Genomic DNA, 20,614 nt, shown 5'->3' with positions numbered 1-20,614 from the left:
CTCCCCCTCAGTCTCCTAGGAGCCGCGCACGCGGCTGAAGAGATAATTTAAAGGAGCCATGATAGGAAATTGTCATGGCTCCCCTGAGGACTCCTCCTTCCAGTTCCGGTATATAAGGCAAGGTCTGATACTCAGACCTTGCCTTGGTATTGAGGCTCTGTGCTTGGTTCCTGTGTCTGTGTTCCGGATCTGTTCTTCGTCCCGCTTCTGCTGTTCTCCTCGTTGGACTGATTCTTTGGCTCCTGACCCTCGGACCGGTGGTGGTAATCTTCTGGTATTGACTTGGACTGGCTCTGGACCCTTCTCCTTCTTTGTTCCTGTATTGGCTTCGGACCGTTCTCCTGTCTGCTCCTGGACCGGCTCTCGACCTCTCTCTGGACTTAGTCCCAATCCAGTCCAAGGGTCGATCTTTCGACGTGTACTCCCGGACTGATCACGACCTGCTGGAGGCACCAGCCGCTGGAACCCATGACCTGCAGGAGGCGCCTGCATCCAGACTATCTTCACTCTTCAGGGAGTCTTCTAAGTCCCAGCGGCTGTGTCCCTACGGGCTCCTCCTGGGGGGATCAGGAGCTTTATCTCAACATCTTCAACAGGCCTTGCCATCCGGCAGTAGAGACCGAAGAGGGTTGACTTCCTTCTCGGCAGCGCTGACTCTACCTCGGAACAGGGGTCCACTTTCCGATTCATAAATCAATCATTTTAGCGTGTATATTTTACCATAACCATTTCTTATTTTGTGATTAATTTCTTTCTTCAGATTAAGATCACTATCTATAATTTTACCACGGTCTTGAGCTTGGTTTGTTATTTCAATTTGCCACGTATCAGTTTTAAAAATATTTGTACATAATAATTTTCTATTGAGTAAAATGTTCTCTCTTTTGCAGGAAAAGACAATGTAAGAGCAGATTTTTTTCAGCAAGGAGAGTCCGGACCCAGGAGAAAAGGGTATTGTTAGATGAGGCATTTCAGCTGATAGTGTATTGCTGGTGCCTTCTCTTCCTAGGCCTGCTGGTGACTTCTTGCAATGCGAAGTCTCCTCGATTCTTCAGTTGCAGGAGAGATCTGAAGTCCTTGGGCTTGGGTATCAATGCTTTTGTGCAGAACTGGCCAGACAAGCTGCTGTATGCCTTTCCTCTGTGGCTCATGATGGGCAAAATAGTTCGGAGGGTTGAAGGGCCCCAAGGAGATGGTACTTTTGGTAGCACTGGATTGGCCCAGGAGACCATGGCATGCAGATCTGCAAAGACTCCTGGTAAACGTTCCCTTTCGTCTTCTGGCACATGGGAATCTGTTACAGCAGGGGCCTGTCCTTCACAAACATCCGACTCAGTTTGCTTGCTTGTTGAAGCATGGATATTCTACAGTGGTGATTGCCACCTTGCTACGACCATGAAAATGTTCCACTTCTTTAGCATATGCATGGGTTTGGCGAGTGTTGAGGCTTGGTGTGAGGATCAAGAAGTAATTCATTGTTCAGTTAGGATCCCGCTCATTTTGGTATTTTTGCAGGATGTGTTGTATAAATGGTTGGCTCTTAATTCCTTGAAGGTAGAGGTAGTGGCTCTTGCCTGTTTCGGGGGTCAGATGGTGAATTCTTATTCAGATGTGACCCGTTTCTTGAAAGGAGTGAAGCATTTTTTTGTCCTCCCTTGCGGTTACCGGTGTCCTTCTGGAGTTTTCATCTGGTTTTGGATTTCTTAGCGAGCCCTACATTTAAACCGATGTGTGTAACCTTTCCTTGTGGTTACTGACCTTGAAAATGGAGTTTCTTGTGGCAATTCAGTGTGTTGAATTTCTGAGCTGCAGGCCTTGACTTGCCAGGAGCCTTTCCTCCAAGTGGCTCCAGGAGTGATACAGCTACGTACTGTTCCTTTCTTTTTGCTAAAAGTGGTCTCAGAATTTCACTTGAATCAGTTCATTTCTATGCCATCCCTGGAAAGGGAAAGAGATGCGGACAAATATTGCCTGTTGCGACCCTTGGATGTCACGCGACATATCCTGAGGTATCTGGAGGTTTTTTAAATCTTTCTGAACAACGGATCACTTGTTTATCCTTCATGGTGGAGGTAAACAGGGTGAGCCAACTTCTCAGGCTACAATAGCTCGCTTGATTAAGGAGGTAGTTACGGCCGTGTATGGGGCCGCTGGAAAGCCATGGCTACTCAGGTTAAGGCTCATGTCACTGCCTGAGCCCTAGAGGAATGGGTGGAGGTTAGATTGTTGTCTTCCATCGACACTTTTTCCGGATTATCGTCTGGATGTACAGGCCCGGGAGGACACAGCCTTTGTACAGACAGTTTTGATTGGACTGCATGCAGCCTCTCACCCTATTTGAGAATAGCTTTGGTACATCCCACTGGTCCTGATCCATCTATGTGCTAGGAAATGAGAAATTGCTATTTACCTGATAATTTCACTTTCCTTAATATAGACAGATGGGTTCAGCTTCCCGCCCTTGGCTGCTGTATGTTTGTTATAGTCCTCCTGAGTGACTACGTATTCCAGGGGTTACTGGTAAGTGTTTCTCCAGTCCCTAGACTATTTTTAATATATTTCTTGTCTGAGCTCAGTGTTTCATGTTGACTGATTATTGAAATGGTTGTCTGTGTTTAATAAGGTTTTTGCTAGTCTGTCCACAGTTGCTTTTGAAGAGAATACTGGCAGGCTGATGTCCCGGCAGAAGGATATATACTGTGACATCAGTTTGCTCTGTCTCCATCTGCTGGTAGAGGTGCGTAACCCACTGGTCCTGAACCCATCTGTTTATAGTAAGGAAATCAAAATTATCAGGCAAGTAGTATTTTCTCATTCTACTTCTCTGTGGAGAGAATCGCAGTAGGCAGCTGTTGTCCTCTATAGAGTGCCCCCAAAGTCTGAAAGGCATTAGCATCAAATTATGTGCTTGTTACATTTTTGTTTGTGGTCTTTTGATTTTCCTTTCAAATGAATGCACCATACAGATAACTCAAGGACGCTTTGATTTTTTAAGAGTGGAAAAAATATCATTGAAAGAGACGTTAGTACAGTCCTGACATGATCTCTTTGTAGAGAAGTAGAATGTAGTTTTTGTTAAGATACTTTATATTGTAGATCTTGTTTCCAGTTCTGTTAAGAGCTAATCCTTAGTTTCCAAATGTACAATAAAATAGGAGACGGCTGTGTAGATGGGTTCCGTGTTTCCCCATGTTTATTTCTAGGGCTTAAACGTACAGGATCTAATTAACAAAAGAGCCAAAATACACCTGGTGATTCTGGGTTGATTTGCCCTTGCCGCTCATAAACTTCCCCTGAGATGTTAGATTATGGTTTTACTTGCTCCATGGAGATATTCTCTGGTACTTGCATCTGTCAAACCAAGTTTTAACCGAGAAGTGGACTGGATTTCAACTTAGCTTTGTAATACAGTCTAAAATATACAAGCCTTTTTTTTATTTCAGTTGTAAAGCTTTTTATTCATTTTTTTAAGACAAAAGTATTTTGTGTTCGTTCGTTCATTGTAAAATTAATTTTTTTAGAAAGAGAACAAGCGACCTCTACTGGTTGAAGCCCTTCTTGAAGGCTTTTTAGCTAGAATTTGTAAAATTAGAGACACGTCAGCCTAGATAACTCAAAAATTGTTGGATTAAAAGCTGTGTGAAATAAAAATGTGGCAATTTACACACTCAGGAGCAGTAAATCCCTAAAATCTTTGCAAAATTTGAAGCATGGCAAGTACTAAGAGGATATTTTCTCTCCCTTTTGACCCTGCCACCATTGTGTTCATGGATGCTGTACAGGCTTTTTTTTTTTTGGCGCTTTCTTAAACCAGTGCTGGATCCTGGCACCATGAGTCATCATTTGTAATTACCCAGGGATTTTCCCCTTATTTTAATGCACCTTTCTAGGCTGCCCATTGCAGTAACAGACGTGAGGCCAGGAGCCGAGCGCCATGCACCAGAGCTTCTTCTGAGGCCTAGTATCATGGGCTCTAAGTTTAGTCTCCAGGTGTCACTCGTATTGAATCAAACTGAGGGCCTTCTGCATGGAACTGCACAGCACTTAACTACTGACCCATCAGGCTGGCCCTCAATCTGCCTAATAAAATCTGCGAGCAAAATAGGAAAATTGTAGAAAGAAATTCTGGATCCTGGGACCCTATCCAGTCCAATTATCCTTAATTTCTGATGGATTATTTCTAGGCAGTGACTATAAGAAGCAGAGAGCAGCTAATGCCATATACAGGATGTTACAGTCATGGGATTTCTTAGGTGATTGTGGGGTTTTTCAAATGTGTATTACAATTACTTAAGTTAATAAATTTATTTTTGGCTATTTTAACACGTTAGAAATTGAATTTTAAAAGCAATAATTCTTGATTTATTTGTGATTTTTCACAACCTGCTAAGAAGATTTGGCTTATAATTAAGTCTTTTCAGGTACCAGATTTTATTAGCATCTTTGAAAAGTGTGACCAAATTGAGAGCTATTAAAGAAATAGAAAAACATCTGTGCTAACATATCTCATGCTCCAGCTGCATTAGTAACTGAAACATTATCTTGCAGTGTTATTTTTGTGAATAATTTTGCCTTTGGTCCTGAGGTGGATCATCAGCTGAAGGAGCGATTTGCCAACATGAAAGAAGGTAATAAATTGATCTGAAGTGCTGTTTTGTTTTCCATGAATCCTAAATATGTTTCCTTATGGCTCATAGCACCTAGGAAGATCTTGAAATGTGTTTTTCCTTGAAGACTTAAGGGCTGATTTTACCAAAGGTGCTACTGGCCAATAATCCATGTTAATACACTTTAGCAAATGTATTGTAAGCCACATTAAGAGTATGTTAATATGGTTTTATAACATGCGTCATTGTTTGATTTTTAGCACGGCTTAATGGCCTGCGTTGCTGTAAAAGCAATCTCCCCCAGATTTTGTATAAATTTTTCAAACGGAAAGCATGTGTGTACTTTCCCTTTGAAAATTATCCCAGAAAAACTACCCGCATATATTAATACCTGCTAATTTGTGCAAGTATTTTTTTTTTCAGGAAAAATTACATGCATAATTTTTGAAAATTAAAATCATGCAAGTAAGTGCAGACCTATCCTCAGTACCTCCCTGAGAAGTAACTCCTCGCCTCTCACTGTAGGTAATTGTATGTGCGTAAAGGCTCTACACCTATATGGGGTGGGCGGGTAAAGCACGATTTCCCCCTACAGAAATGGCTTTTAAAATTCCCCTGTTGTAGGCTAATTTAATAACAAACCTGCATGAATTGCGCATTTTAAAAACACATTTATGTCATGTCAGATTTTTAAAGTGAACTTCGGTGTACAAGTTTGCTTTGAAAATGATCTGAAATAATACGTACAAACTCATACAAAGATACACCTGCCATCTGCAGGGTGAATCAGAAAAGTATCTGCATATATCCCAATGCCATCCTCTGGAATGCACATAACATTTTGTGAGAATCAGGTTACATGCATACTTTTATGCAAGTAAATAGCTTTGAAAATTAGCCCTTACTTGCACGTGTAACCTGAGCTGCATGTACGTTTAAGACCTACATATCGAGGAATTGCACAAGCAGGGAGACTGAAGCCCTTCCTCATTAGCAGAATTGAGGCATATTGTTGGAGGCAGCATGTGGAAGTAACTTGCTCTGCTCTTGCCCTTGCTGTATACTTGTTCTGTGGATAAACAGAGGATTTTGTTCTTCAGGTTTGTTAATTTTGGCATTTTTCTTGAGCTGTAAATTCATAAAAAAAAAGTTTCCTGATTTTTGCTTAAGGGCCAATTTACTAAGCTACAGTGGAACAGCGCTAGACCCACTTACATAAGAAAATGCCATACTGGGTCAGACCAAGGGATCATCAAGCCCAGCATCCCGTTTCCAACAGTGGCCAATCCCGGCCATAAGAACCTGGCAAGTACCCAAACATTAAATAGATCCCCTGTTTTACCACAGGGGAAAATTATGCAGGATTTGCTAAACTGTGGTAGTAGATTACATACCACAATTTAATAAATCTTATGGGTTGTTTTTGTTTTTTTATTGTGTTGCCATGACCAAGAACTTTGCACATTCCCTGCCACAGCAATGCACAGCAGTGGCCTGCCATGCGGGGGCTGCCATCTTTTAAAAGTTTAGGAAAAGCTCCCCCCATCCTCCATGGTGGTCTAGAGGCTGTTTCCCACATCCACAGTCTGGTCCTAAATGCAAAATAAAGAGTACCAAGCCACAATTAGTCCTTGCTCCTGTGGCTCAAATCCCTCCTCCATTTTCCTAAAGTGCTCACCTACCTTCCAATCTTCCACTTCTCAAAACCTTCAGGCTTACTGGGATTACCCAAAGGAAGTCTTTCCTCACAAATCTGCTTCATTTTTTTGAAGGGGTTAATAAACATGTGGATAAAGGTGAACCGGTAGATGTAGTATACTTGGATTTTCAGAAGGCGTTTGACAAAGTTCCTCATGAGAGGCTTCTAGGAAAAGTAAAAAGTCATGGGATAGGAGGCGATGTCCTTTTGTGGATTACAAACTGGAGAAAAGACAGGAAACAGAGAGTAGGATTAAATGGTCAATTTTCTCAGTGGAAAAGAGTAAACAGTGCAGTGCCTCAGGGATCTGTATTGGGACCCTTACTTTTCAATATATTTATAAATGATCTGGTAAGAAATACGACGAGTGAGATAATCATATTTGCAGATGATACAAAATTATACAGAGTAGTTAAATCACAAGCAGATTGTGATACATTACAGGAGGACCTTGCAAGACTGGAAGATTGAGCATCCAAATGGCAGATGAAATTTAATGTGGACAAGTGCAAGGTGATGCATATAGGAAAAATAATCCATGCTATAGTTACACAGTTAGGTTCCATATTAGGAGTTACCACCCAGGAAAAAGATCTAGGCGTCATAGTGGATAATACTTTAAAATTGTCGGCTCAGTGTGCTGCAGCAGTCAAAAAAGCAAACAGAATGTTAGGAATTATTAGGAAAGGAATGGTTAATAAAACGGAAAATGTCATAATGCCTCTGTATCGCTCCATGGTGAGACCGCACCTTGAATACTGTGTACAATTCTGGTCGCCGCATCTCAAAACAGATATAGTTGCGATGGAGAAGGTACAGAGAAGGGCAACCAAGGGGATGGAACAGCTCCCCTATGAGGAAAGGCTGAAGAGATTGGGGCTGTTCAGCTTGGAGAAGAGACTGTTGAGGGGGGATATGATAGAGGTCTTTAAGATCATGAGAGGTCTTGAACGAGTAGATGTGACTTGGTTATTTACACTTTCGAATAATAGAAGGACTAGGGGGCATTCCATGAAGTTAGCAAGTAGCACATTTAAGACTAATCGGAGAAAGATTTTTTTCACTCAACGCACAATAAAGCTCTGGAATTTGTTGCCAGAGGATGTGGTTAGTGCAGTTAGTGTAGCTGGGTTCAAAATAGGTTTGGATAAGTTCTTGGAGAAGTCCATTAACGGCTATTAATCAATTATACTTAGGGAATAGCCACTGCTATTAATTGCATCAGTAGGATCTTCTTAGTGTTTGGGTAATTGCCAGGTTCTTGTGGCCTGGATTGGCCACTGTTGGAAACAGGATGCTGGGCTTGATGGATCCTTGGTCTGACCCAGAATGGCATTTTCTTATGTTCTTATAACATCCCTGGTGGACTAGTAGGGTAGAAGCAATCCCCAGTTGCTTCTGCCCTACTGGAATGCATTTTCAGAATGGACAAAGGAATGCTTGGGGTTAGCTGGCACCATTTTGAAAACCGGCACCAGCGAAGCAGGAGTGCCTGCCCCCACGAGACCAGAGATTTTCCGGTAAGCCAGGATGAGATTCTGGAGGATAAGAGGAAAGGTGGACACGTTTTACAAAAAAGAAGTGGAGCTTGAGGCACAGGGAGGTAGAGCTTAACCAAATAGGCTGCTGTTATTTTTAGTTTGGGGGTTGTAGCAGGTTTGGCCACTATAGACCTCCAGGGTTTTTTGGTTGGGGTGCTTGGGGGACTTTTCATGGCCCTTTTAAATTCGAAACCTGGGAGCACACCAGGCACATTAACTTGGTGATGCTGGTAGGAAAAGTTGTGCTACTCCTTGCCATACCAATGAGCTGCTTTTCATGTGATGCAAATCATTAGCAGGGCTGTCTTGGTGCTGATTTTTGGCCCTACAATTAGCTCATGGAAGTTTGTGATAATTGTAAATTGTGTACATTATTTGTATTTAACCATACTGTAAATGTGCTATTGCATCTTGGTAAATAGGCTCCTTCCTTTCCATCCCACCAGACCTGTCCAGCTGCATGGCATTTGCTCCCTTGCCAGCAGATGGAGGCAGAGAACAACTGTTTTGATGATGTCACCTTAAACAGAATGGTGTGCCACCTGCAGTGTCTCAGTGTTTCTGTAACAAAGCACACCACATTTTGAAATTTGAATTTTCTCCCCAAGTGAGTGGGGGGGGGGGGGGGGGATTAATAAAATGGCCCTAACTGAGCCTAAACCCTGTACCATAAGTGTGGCTGGAAACTATCCAACAAAAACAGTCCTATGAAAAATATATGCGCTGTAAGGAAGGCTTAAAAATGGCTTGGATTCTAGACTGGTCTGGTAGGACTCAAGGAAAGAAAATTAACAGGTAAGAATCAAATTTTTCTTTCCTTATCATTGAATTTCTAAGCCACCCTTACTCTGGGATAAGATTCTCATAAGCTTGCCTTCAATATATCCTCCCCAAAGGAGGCAGCATGTCAGGCCTGAATAACTAACTGTAATGTTTGAAGTGTGCATGTAAGGAAGCCATGCAAATCTCCAGCGGAACTAAACAGAATTCCACCTACAAGGCCACTTGTTCTTTGTAGAATGAGCTCTAAGCCTTTTCTTACTCAACCTTTTAAAATTCATGTCGAAGAAATTGAGACCTTGAGTGAGCCAGTTGACTAAAATATCTTTTGAAACCACTCGGGATCTATGGGACAGCATCTATGTGACAGCTGCTCAGGGATGCCCTGTCCTAGTGATGGGACAATTCCTATATGACTAAGGGTAGCCCCTTCTCTCGTCCAAATAATCCTCACAATGGATGCGTCCAGCCTGGGGTGGAGAATTCATATAGAGAGGTTCTGTATCCAGGGTCTTCAGTCTGCTCAGGAAAAGCTTTATTGAATACACTTCCTAGAGCTAAGGGTTATCCAATATGCGCTGCTGGCTTTCAGAGAGTGGTTGGCCAACACAGTAGTCCTAGTTCAAATGGACAACCAGGTTGCAATGTATTACATCAACAAGTCAGGAGGCAAAGGATAGAACCTCCTGTGCCCATCCAGCTGTGGGAGTGGATCATCTCTCAAGGAATGGTTCTCAGGGCCACATATCTGGTAGCTAGACAAATTGTCTGATCGTGGAGCCACATGAGTAGTCCCTAAATGGGAGAGTAGCAAGTCAGATTTTTCACCTTTGATGGATCTGTTTGCATCTCCTCTGCAAAGAAAATGTCCATTCTTCTTGATTTGTTTTATAAGGGTGGGTGGTGTTTCTTTTTTTTCCTTTGTTGCACTGCACACAGAGACTCTGGCTTGTTGCGGTTTCCAGTTCAGTTTTTATCTGCATGCGTCTAGTTATGCGTTTTGGTCTCTTTATTCTTTGTTAGGTAAGGGTCAGCACATGTGATTCAGGTGAGGTTCTCTGCTGGCGTGTAGTTTCTGTGTAGGGCTCTATAGCAGCTTGACTTGGTCCGTTTTCCTAATAGGAGGTGTATTGGCCTGGTGTAATATTTTCAGTGTTGCCTTTTCTTAGGTAAGGTGGTTACTGTTAAGTGCTGGAAATTGATGATGTTTTGGTGTGGGATATTTACTGTTTATGTAATTTCTGTTCAGACAGAATATGTATCTTGGTCTGTTAGGTGTGTCATGATGGGAAAAAGGTTGAGAACCACTGCTCTAGGGCACTCCACTATTTACCTTTCTCCATTGAGAAAATTTATCATTTTGCTCTACTTTGTTTTCTGTCTTTTAACCAGTTCTCAATCTGCAATAGATCATTGCCTTTTATCCCTTAACTTTTTAATTTGCCCAAGATTCTCTCATGAGATACTTTGTCAAACGCTATCTGGAAATCCAGATACACTATATCAATTGGCTTGTCTTTATCTACATGTTTATTCACACCTTCATAAAACTGTAGCAGATTGGTGAGGCAAGACTTCCTTGGCCAAATCCATGTTGGCTTTGTCCTAATAAACTGTCTGTTCAGTAATTTTGTTATTTAGAAAAGTTTCAACCATTTTCCTGGCATAGTCTGCAGTTTCACAGATCACACCAGAACCTATTTTAAAAACTGGTGTTACATTGCCTACCCTCCAGCCTTCAGGTACCGTAGTTGATTTTAATGATAGTTTACAGATTGCTAATAGTAGGTCTGCGATTTCATTTTCAGCACTCTGGGATGTATACCATCTGATTCAGGTGACTTGCTACTCTTTAATTTGTCAATTTGCTCCATTACATCTTCCAGATTCACTGAGAATTGTTTCATTTCTTCTGAATCATCTCCTTTTAAATATCACTTCTGCCATGAATTATCTGCCTTATATTTTCATCAGTAAAGACTGAAGCAGAGAATTAATTTAATCTCTCCGCTATGGCCTTGTCCTCCCTTAGTGCCCATTTTACCCCTCGATTATCTAATGGTCCAGCTGACTCCCTCACAGGCTTTTTGCTTTGTTTTACTTCCTCAGCAAGCTTATTTTCAAGTTTTGTCTTTGCCTTTCGTATCAGTGCTTTGCATGTAACTTGCGAGTGTTTATCTGTTTTCAAATTTTTTGAATGATGTTCTTTTGGCTAGAATAGCCTCTCACCTCATCTTTTAACCATTCCAGTAGTTGTTTGGTCTTCCACCTTTTTTAATGTGTGGAATACATCTGGTCTGGGCTTCTAAGATGGTATTTTTAAATAACTGCCATACCTGATGTAAGCTCTTGCTGGTCCTTTGTTTTTTCATTACAATTTTTTTTCATTTTATTAAAGTCTCCCTTTTGAAAGTTAAATGCTATTGCAGTAGATTTCCTTAGTGTTCTCCTTCCAGTTATCAAGTTAGATTTGATCATTTTATGATCACTGTTGCAAAGTGGCCCTAACAACATCATTTCTACTCGCACTAAGGATTAGGTTTAAAATAGCTCTCCCCCCTTGTCAATTCTAGTGCTAGATGCTCCATGAAGCAGTCCTTGATTTCATGTAGAAACCTTACCTTCTTAGCCTGTCCTGATGTGACTTAGTTACCTCGTCAATACTGGGTTCATTGAAATCACCCATTTTTTTCAAACCTATATTTTTATTTATTTTCTGTTTATTTTTATTTATTAATTTTTTATTATTTTTGCCTTGTTATAATTTGAACTTGTGAACCGTTTTGGTCAGATACTCTCCGTGAAAATCGGTATATAAAAGTTTTTAAATAAATAAATAAAATTATTACCGTGTTGCTAATTTTGTTAGCTTCCCTAAATTCTGTTACTATTTCATTATCTTATCTGTTCATTCTGCCACCCCAGCTCTTGTTCTATTCCTCTTCTCACATAGAATTTCTATCCATGAAGATTCTACAGTGCATTTTTGTTTCTGTACAACTTTTAGCCTGTTTGAATGTATGCCCTCTTTAACATATAGTGCCACCCCTCCATCAGTTTGATACATTCTATTATTGGGATATAATTTTTTTTATTTTATTTTATTTTTATTGCATTTTCAAATTTTAAAATACAAACATACGGATTACTATGGTTTCACATATTCCAAAACAAAAGAAGAAAAAATTCAAACAGGTACTGTTTCTTTTGACATCAACAAATTAGAGATAGCCATTGCCAGCCAGACTTTATCCAGTTGGCTACCAGATTGCTTTTTTTTCTGTTACGCCCAGGCAAACTTGAATCTGGGCCATGAAAGGATTTGTTCTGTCGGAGCAATAGCAGCATTGGTGGCTCATCTATGATCAGTTCCCATGGAGGAGATCTGCAAAGCTGCGATGTGAATTTCTCACCACACATTCACATCTCATTACCGTTTGGACAGGGATGGCCAACCTGATGACAGGTTTGGCCAGAAAAGTCCTGCAGAATGTGTAGAACCCAACTCCACTTCTTCCTAGCGGCTTCTTGGTTTTGTTTCAGCTGCCCTTCATAAGTATACAATGGGGGGAAAAAGGCTTGTTAACAAAATCACTGGTGTGCCCAGTGGCATTGTTTTTCTTCTTTTTTGTTCGAGGCAGTCTGTAGCTAGGGATTCCCCACTTGTGAGATCTGCCACATTGCTTGTCCTGGGAGAAAGCAGAATTGCATACCTGTAACAGGTGTTCTCCAAGTCCTTACAGAACCCGCCCGCCTCCCCTTGGTTCAGTTATATATGTTAAGGTAACAAGACTGAAGGGGCCCCCATATGGTATGTTGGCATGCATGGGCATTCTCAGGCACAATCAAATTTTAGAAACTTGGACATAAGTTTTGTGCCGGGTTCAATCAGATGAGATCACCTCATGTGTGAGGACTGACATCCTGCTGTCCTCTAAGAACACCAGCTACAAGTAAGCTGATAAATTCCTTTACACAATCCTGGACCCATCCAGATATTAAATTGTATTGAATTTTCAGAAAGCTGATTATCCTCTGTGGAGATTCTAAGGTCACATTTCCTTCACTGTGTGTCTCCTTCTTTGTTCATCATCCCTTTTGGGGTTTGGGGAGATTATTATTCTTAGAAAATACTTATGTTAATTTGTTCAACAGTTTAAAGTAAATGTTTGGTTTGAAAATAGTTTGCTGCGACTTCCTATTGTTTTGTCATAAGAATACTGGCTTTTGCCATGCTGCACCATTGTATGTTTCCATGATAATGTAACAAAAGTTGTGTCCTTTGCCTCCATTTGCTGGTAGGGGGAATAACCCATGTGTCTAGACTGGTAGCAGGATTCAAGGAAAGGAAACTATCAGCCCTAATTCTTAGCGAGAGATTCTGATATTTGACCATCATATAATGACAGCATTGGACTATGTTCATCAAAACAGACTTTTGTCCAGTAAGACTATATTATAGTTTAATTGTTGGTCATAGTTTTCCTATGGACAATTTTTGTTTCACTTTTTTTTTTTTTTTTTAAATTTGCATGTAAAAATCTTTCAGGATTAAGCCAATTGCTTAATATTAGATACACTTATCTGGGAGGTAAACTGCAGTTCATAAGCTGATATATGAATTCCATTACAATCACAGTAAAGATCCGCTAAGCGTCCTGATACCGAATCAGCATTTCAAAATGTGCATTTCTGCTTCAGGGGCACTGAGATGTCAAGAAGGGCTGTGACTGCTCTGATAATATTTGGTTAGAATCTATGATCAAAATATACATAAATTACATATCAATGCAAAAACTCCTTCCGGGGGGTGGGGGGGGGGAAGCGAGGGAATCTGTGTTAGAGGATTTCCTCACATCTTTATTTCTGATGGAGGTATATCTACTCATTTGCCAGGAAAATCAGCATTTCCTAAACTTTGTCAGTGTGGGATGTCATTATCCCTTGACCTTGTAGTTGCACTCATGAACTTTCTACAAAGTCCTGGTACTAGTACTGGCATCTCTGCACAAAGGAGACACATATCTAGATAATTTTCCATTGTCGCAGATGCTGGAGTATTTCAGTGTGCAGGTGGCGTGGCGCTGAGCAGACTAATTCTGCTGGAGAGTCACAGTCTGAGGTTAATCAGTTTCTGGAGTTGATGGCGGCCACGTTGGACATTGTCCCCTGTGAGTAGGCACATTTGCAGCCTCTTAATAGCACGTTGCTCTCCCATTGGCATCTGCCGTCACAGGAATGCGTAGTGTGGTTTCTCTTGCCCCTGATGGTGAATTTCCAGGAGCAATGGTGACTTCAAGCAGATCATCTCAGGGAGAGATTTCCCTGGAGGCATTGGGCTACTTGATTCTCATATCTAATGTGAACTGTCTGGGTCATAGGACTCACTATCAGGAGTTGGAGACATGTGCAGTCCGTCTGGCATGTTTGTGCTTCTCCAAGCGGCTGGTCACGGTACTGTTAGACAATACGTAGACAGTGGTCTACATCAATCATATAGGTGGCACAGAAGCCTTTCAACTCCTGTTAGCGCGTCTGAGTTGTCCAATATTGCGAAATTACTGCGATTCTTCAGTCAGCGGTCCGAGAATACAAAATAATGGTGCTCTTGTTCAGATGTGGCCGCAGAGTAGGGTATTATAAACCTTTCCATCAGGTACATAGGCATCATCTATCTCAAGATTGCTAGCCAGACCGAAGCTATCCGTTACAGGTTGGCCCTGGAGGCCATGTTTGCTGATTTGTAGAGGCTACTAGTGGTCAGTTCTCTCAGCCTGTAGTTCATGAACTATCGGTTGCTTCAGGGACCCTTGCTAATCTAGGTTCCAGGTCGATTTGGTTTTATAGTTTGGCCCTTGAGAGAGAGTTGGGTTGCTGAAGGGTGGTATTCTTCTGTGGTGATTTCCACTTTGCACCAGGTCACAGAGTCTTATCTCACTGGCTTCCTTTAAAGTTGGAAATTTTGAAGGTATAGGGTGAGTGAGGTCCTCAACCTCTCTCAGCCTTCTACAAAAAAAAAAAATAATGGAAAAGCACTTTTCAGTGCTACTATGGGGCCGAGACTCCCTGGCTTTAAATACTGCCAGTGCGGCAAGGTGATGTCAATCACCGGCCACAATTATTGCTACATCTGCCTGGGCTCAGATCACGACCAGTTTTCCTGCCGCGACTGTGGTAGGATGGCCCCCTTGGGTCCAGCGACAGTAAGCTGAAAAAATGGCCCGACTCTGTGGGCTCTTATGCCCCGCCATCAGAGTCCCATTCCTTGCCAGGGCCCAGCACAGCCTGGCGGGAGAAAAAGAAACTGGCCTCCTCCCTGGGGCCTCAAGGTAAGGCCAAGAGGGTCAAGACACCCGTGGCCAAAGACCCCCCCCCCCCCCCCCAAGCTCGCCGATTTGGCCCAGGAAGTCCCCCTGCGCCAATACCATGGGAGCGGGACCATCGTTCGCACAATGCAGGAACCCAAATGTGGCGACCGGACACAGACACCAAGCTCGGCCGCCCAACGCATGCATCGGGTGATCGACGCACTCCCTCGAGCTCAGACGCCCCAACACGGGACCAACTGAATCAGACCCATGCACAACCTGCTCTGTGCCATAAAGACTCAGCGAAGCTCCATTTGCACAAACACCAACAGGGCATGCATGCAAAAGATAGAGCAGCTTTATCGGACTATCCTGACTTTGAATTTCCTCGGCTTCCTCCATGAGGATGTATTCTGACATCTCCTCAGTCTCCAGAGGAGAAGTTATCTACAGCTGCAACAGCTGTTGGTGGACCGTCCCTGTCTTCCAGTGGTGGTCCCCTCACTGCCGCACCAACCCCGGGGCCCGGATTCAGATATCCTACTGGCCGCCATCCCAGGCCCTTCATGGTCCAGTGCTCCTCCAAAGGGGGAGGCAAACATTCACAACCTGCTCCAGGTCCCAGTATACGTGCTCTAGCAGAATAGGCCATCTTCCAGATCTTGACAGTACGCTCATGGCTTTTTGCCTCCCTGGAGCCTGATGACCATACTTCACCTCTAGCCAGTCCGTTGTTGGAGAAGGTCCATTTATTATTTATTATTAGGGGGTTTTTTTATACCATCTTTTGGCAAATGCCATCTTAATGGTTAACAAAATAGTGCATCAATCAATTAAAGTTATTACTAAAAAACAAAAAAGCAAGCATAATGTTTAACAATTTAACAAAAATAAATTGCACTTCAAGGAAATACATTAGATATTTAAAATTATCTCTAAAAGTTAATAAGAACAAATTGAAAATTACCATTACAAAGGGTCAAAGATTCACTCAAAAAGGGGAATAGGGTAGGGAAAGGTTAAATACAGTAACATGTAAGGGTTGCTGGTGTCGGGGGGGGGGGGGTAATGGGTCTTGACATGCAGTGGCAAAAAGCCATGTTTTGAGGTTCTTCTTGAAGGTTTTGAGGTTCTTTTTGGCCGGCTGTGTGTCCATCCTGAGGACACACAGCCGGCCAAAAGGAGGCCATTGAAGTGAAAATGTTTTCCTTTTCCTCGCTTCTCCCCCCAGCCCAGCTCGTCCTCACAGGGTTCGCCACCCTCATCACCAGGGTCTTCCACCAGGCTCACTTCCGACCCACTTGAAGAGCCACCTGAACCCTCATCTCCGCCAGAGGACCTCTTACTCTTAGTTCATTAAAAAAAAAAAAAAAGTTGGCCTGCAGCTCAAAATTGAGACCAAGAAGGTCCTGGACCCCAGGGCAGAAGTTATGGGCATCCTCAAGATCTTCAAGGTGCCTGCCAAGCCCATGGCGCTTTCCTCGCACATTGTCCTCTACGCAGTGCTGCAGAAATCTTGGCAGTTCCCTTTTTCCACCCTGCTGACCTCGTGGAAAACAGATCTGAACCTCCGGATGAGGCAGTCGCCTTTCTATTCCTCTCCGCAACTCCCGCATGCTTCCATTAGAAATATATAGAAACATAGAAATGACGGCAGAAGAAGACCAAATGGCCCATCCAGTCTGCCCAGCAAGCTTCACACATTTTTCTCTCATACTTATCTGTTTCTCTTAGCACTTGGTTCTATTTCCCTTCCACCCTCACCTTTAATGTAGAGAGCAGTGATGGAGCTGCATCCAAGTGAAATATCTAGCTTGATTTGTTAGGGGTAGTAGCCGCCGCAATAAGCAAGCTACACCCATGCTTATTTGTTTTACCCAGACTATGTTGTACAGCCCTTATCGGTTGTTTTTCTTCTCCCCTGCCAATAAGCAAGCTTCTCCCCTGCCAATAAGCAAGCTACACCCAAGCTTATTTGTTTTACCCAGACTATGTTATACAGCCCTTATTGGTTGTTTTTCTTCTCCCCTGCCGTTGAAGCAGGGAGCTATGCTGGATATGCGTGAAGTATCAGTCTTCTCCCATGCTGTTGAAGCAGAGAGCCATGCTGGATATGCATCGAAAGTGAAGTATCAGGCACATTTGGTTTGGGGTAGTAACCGCCGTAACAAGCCAGCTACTCCCGCTTTGTGAGTGCGAACCCTCTTTTCTTCTCCCCTGCCGTTGAAGCAGAGAACTATGCTGTATATGCATTGAAAGTGAAGTATCAGGCTTATTTGATTTGGGGTAGTAACCGCCGTAACAAGCCAGCTACTCCCCTCTTTGTGAGTGTGAATCCTTTTTTCCACATTTCCTCTTCCTGCTGAAGCTTAGAGCGATGTTGGAGTCACAGTAAGCATGTGTATGTTTATTTAATAAGGGTATTGTCTCCAGGCAGTAGCCATCATTCTGGCGAGTCACCCACTCTTCATTGGTGGCCTCTTGACTTTATGGAACCACAGTGTTTATCCCACGCCCCTTTGAAGTCCTTCACAGTTCTGGTCTTCACCACATCCTCCGGAAGGGCATTCCAGGCATCCACCACCCTCTCCGTGGTGGAATCAGCCATGAAACGCATCAAGAAGACTAGACTGCACTTGAATGTGCCACCAGGAAAAGACAACCTCTACCTGGATGAGTTCGATAGAAGGGCCTTCCAGTCCGCTATGCTAGGTGCGAAAATATACCACCACCAATTTTACGTCACCCAGTACCTCTGAGTGCCTCCAGTCCCTGATGTCCCGCAATTGATTCTAGACATGGAACACCTCCTGCAGACAATCTGAGTCCTTCAGAACTTCATCAAGGGTGTCCGCCTCAGCCATAGAGGCCCGCCGTCTGGCTTGGCTATGGGCTAGCGCAATTAGGGAGGACGTACACGAGAAATTGGCGGACCTTCCTTGCAGGGGCAACAAACTGTTTGGGGACAAATTTCACGAGTCTTCTCCTCTTTAAGGAGCAGAATGTGGCTGTCCTATCATTACCCTTCTGCAGCCCAACGACTGCATATGTTCCCTGGATCTCAAAGACGCTTATTCTCACATCTCCATGCACCACTCCTCATGGTGCTACTTGTGCTTCCAGTCCAATGGCCAGCACTACCAATACAAAGTAGTCCCCTTTGGAATGTCATCTGCCCCCCGAGTCTTCACCAAATGCCTAGCTGTGGTGGTGGCCTACCTTCGTCGGAAAGGTATCCAGCTCTTCCCATACCTTGACAATTGGCTGTTTGTAGCTCCAAATGCCGCAATACTAAACTTACACCTACACAATCATAGAAACATAGAAATGACGGCAGAAGAAGACCAAATGGCCCATCCAGTCTGCCCAGCAAGCTTCACACATTTTTTCTCTCATACTTATCTGTTTCTCTTAGCTCTTGGTTCTATTTCCCTTCCACCCCCACCTTTAATGTAGAGAGCAGTGATGGAGCTGCATCCAAGTGAAATATCTAGCTTGATTCGTTAGGGGTAGTAGCCGCCGCAATAAGCAAGCTACACCCATGCTTATTTGTTTTACCCAGACTATGTTATACAGCCCTTATTGGTTGTTTTTCTTCTCCCCTGCCGTTGAAGCAGGGAGCTATGCTGGATATGCGTGAAGTATCAGTCTTCTCCCATGCTGTTGAAGCAGAGAGCCATGCTGGATGTGCATCGAAAGTGAAGTATCAGGCACATTTGGTTTGGGGTAGTAACCGCCGTAACAAGCCAGCTACTCCCCGCTTTGTGAGTGCGAACCCTCTTTTCTTCTCCCCTGCCGTTGAAGCAGAGAGCTCTGCTGGATGTGTGAAGTATCAGTTTTTCTTCTCCCCTGCCGTTGAATTAGAGAACTATGCTGTATATGCATTGAAAGTGAAGTATCAGGCTTTTTTGATTTGGGGTAGTAACCGCCGTAACAAGCCAGCTACTCCCCTCTTTGTGAGTGCAAATCCTTTTTTCCACATTTCCTCTTGTTGTTGAAGCTTAGAGCGATGTTGGAGTCACAGTAAGCATGTGTATGTTTATTTAATAAGGGTATTGACTCCAGGCAGTAGCCATCATTCTGGCGAGTCACCCACTCTTCATTGGCAGCATCTTGACTTTATGGATCCACAGTGTTTATCCCACGCCCCTTTGAAGTCCTTCACAGTTCTGGTCGATAGTGTCTTCAGAGTTTGGGCCTGGTGATCAACTTCGAGAAATCCAGTCTCCAGCCTACTCAAGTCCTACAGAATCGACACACTGGCCCAAAGGGCATTCCTGCCCACCAACCGCACGAACACCCTGAGAACCTTGGCTAAGCAGTTGTGGGCCGCCCGCAGCACGTCGGCTCTTTAAATTCTCGCTGCTCTTGGCTGCATGGCGGCATCCATCTACGTGATTCCTCACAGCAGACGTCACATGTGCCACTTGGAGTGGGGACTAAAGACGCAGTGGACAGTATCGACAACCAGGGTTATGCTCCGTCCGCCTGACTTGCTGCCTGCGCAAAGACAAAGTGGTGACTGCGCCCCCAATTGCTCATAATGTGTGCAATTTTCCGACCGCCTTCCCTTGAGGTCATCCTAACCACTGATGCTTCACGGAAGGGAAGGGGAGCTCACATTGAACATCTGCGGATGCAGGGTCTGTGGTCCCCATTGGAGAGGACCCAGCAAATAAATCTCTTGGATCGCCCTGTGCACCTTTGTAGATCACATTCAGGGGAAGATAGTCATGGTCCACACGGACAATCAGGTGGCCATGTTCTACATCAACAAAGAAGGAGGGTCCCATTCTTGGAAACTGTGCAAGGAGCGATAGCCATTCTGGAGTGGGCTGCTCAACGCTCCATCAGCCTGCAGGCCACCTACTTCCCAGGGTTAGTGAACACCTGCGTGGACTGCCTAAGCAGAATATTCCACCCTCGCGAGTAGTTGCTGAACCAGAGAGTAGCAGACCAAGTTTTTGCCCAGAGGGGAGCTCCAATCATGGAACTCTTTGCGATGGATCGCAACAGGAAAGTACTCAAATTCTGCTCCCTGCTTCTGAACCCACTCAGATCAGCGCCAGATGCCTTCCTCATCTTGTGGAAGGGGAGTCTTTTCTACGCTTACTCTTTCATTCCACTGCTGTCCCGCAACGGTGCAGAAATGCATGGAAGATGTCGCTAACTGATTGTCCCAGCCGGGCTGGTCCACTACCCTCCCTACTTACAGTTCCACCACAACAAGGTGACCCTTTCCACTCACCCGTCGTTCTTACCCAAGGTAGTCTCTGTGTTGCACCTCAGCTAAACCATCACTCTTCCCACCTTCTTCCCGAAGCAGCACGCCAATGCCAGAGAGTGTTTGCTGCACACCTTGAAGTGCAAAAGAGCGTTAGCGTACTATAAGTGCAGAACCTAAGTTGAACACAGGGCTTCACAACTGTTTTGAGTCCTTCAGCCTGAATGCACCGCACCTTCCAGTAGCAAAACGTACCATCACAGCTCAATTTCTCAGTGCATCCTATTCTGTTACTCCAAGCGCTCCCACTCGCTCCCAACCAGAGTTACAGTACAACAGGTCAGAGCAGTAGCCACATCAGTCGCCCACCTCTGCAACGTGCCATTAGTGGACATCTGCAAGGCCGCCATGTGGTCTTCGTTGCACACCTTCACTTCCCATTACTGTTTGCACCA

The 20,614-nt window shown here is 43.7% G+C and overlaps 1 protein-coding gene across 1 annotated transcript in view; it reads left to right on the top strand.

Moving 5' to 3' along the window:
* Nucleotides 1–20,614, top strand: part of DOT1L (DOT1 like histone lysine methyltransferase) — a 590,530-nt gene that overhangs the window by 264,984 nt on the left and 304,932 nt on the right. The window contains 1 exon segment of the mRNA XM_029610991.1: nucleotides 4,549–4,628. Coding sequence (XP_029466851.1) covers nucleotides 4,549–4,628 — 80 coding nt within the window.

The sequence above is a fragment of the Rhinatrema bivittatum genome, chromosome 8 (assembly GCF_901001135.1).
Source record: "Rhinatrema bivittatum chromosome 8, aRhiBiv1.1, whole genome shotgun sequence".
Lineage (NCBI taxonomy): Eukaryota > Metazoa > Chordata > Amphibia > Gymnophiona > Rhinatrematidae > Rhinatrema > Rhinatrema bivittatum.
Note: the sequence above shows the minus strand (reverse complement) of the source record. Positions and strands in the feature narration are given on the sequence as shown.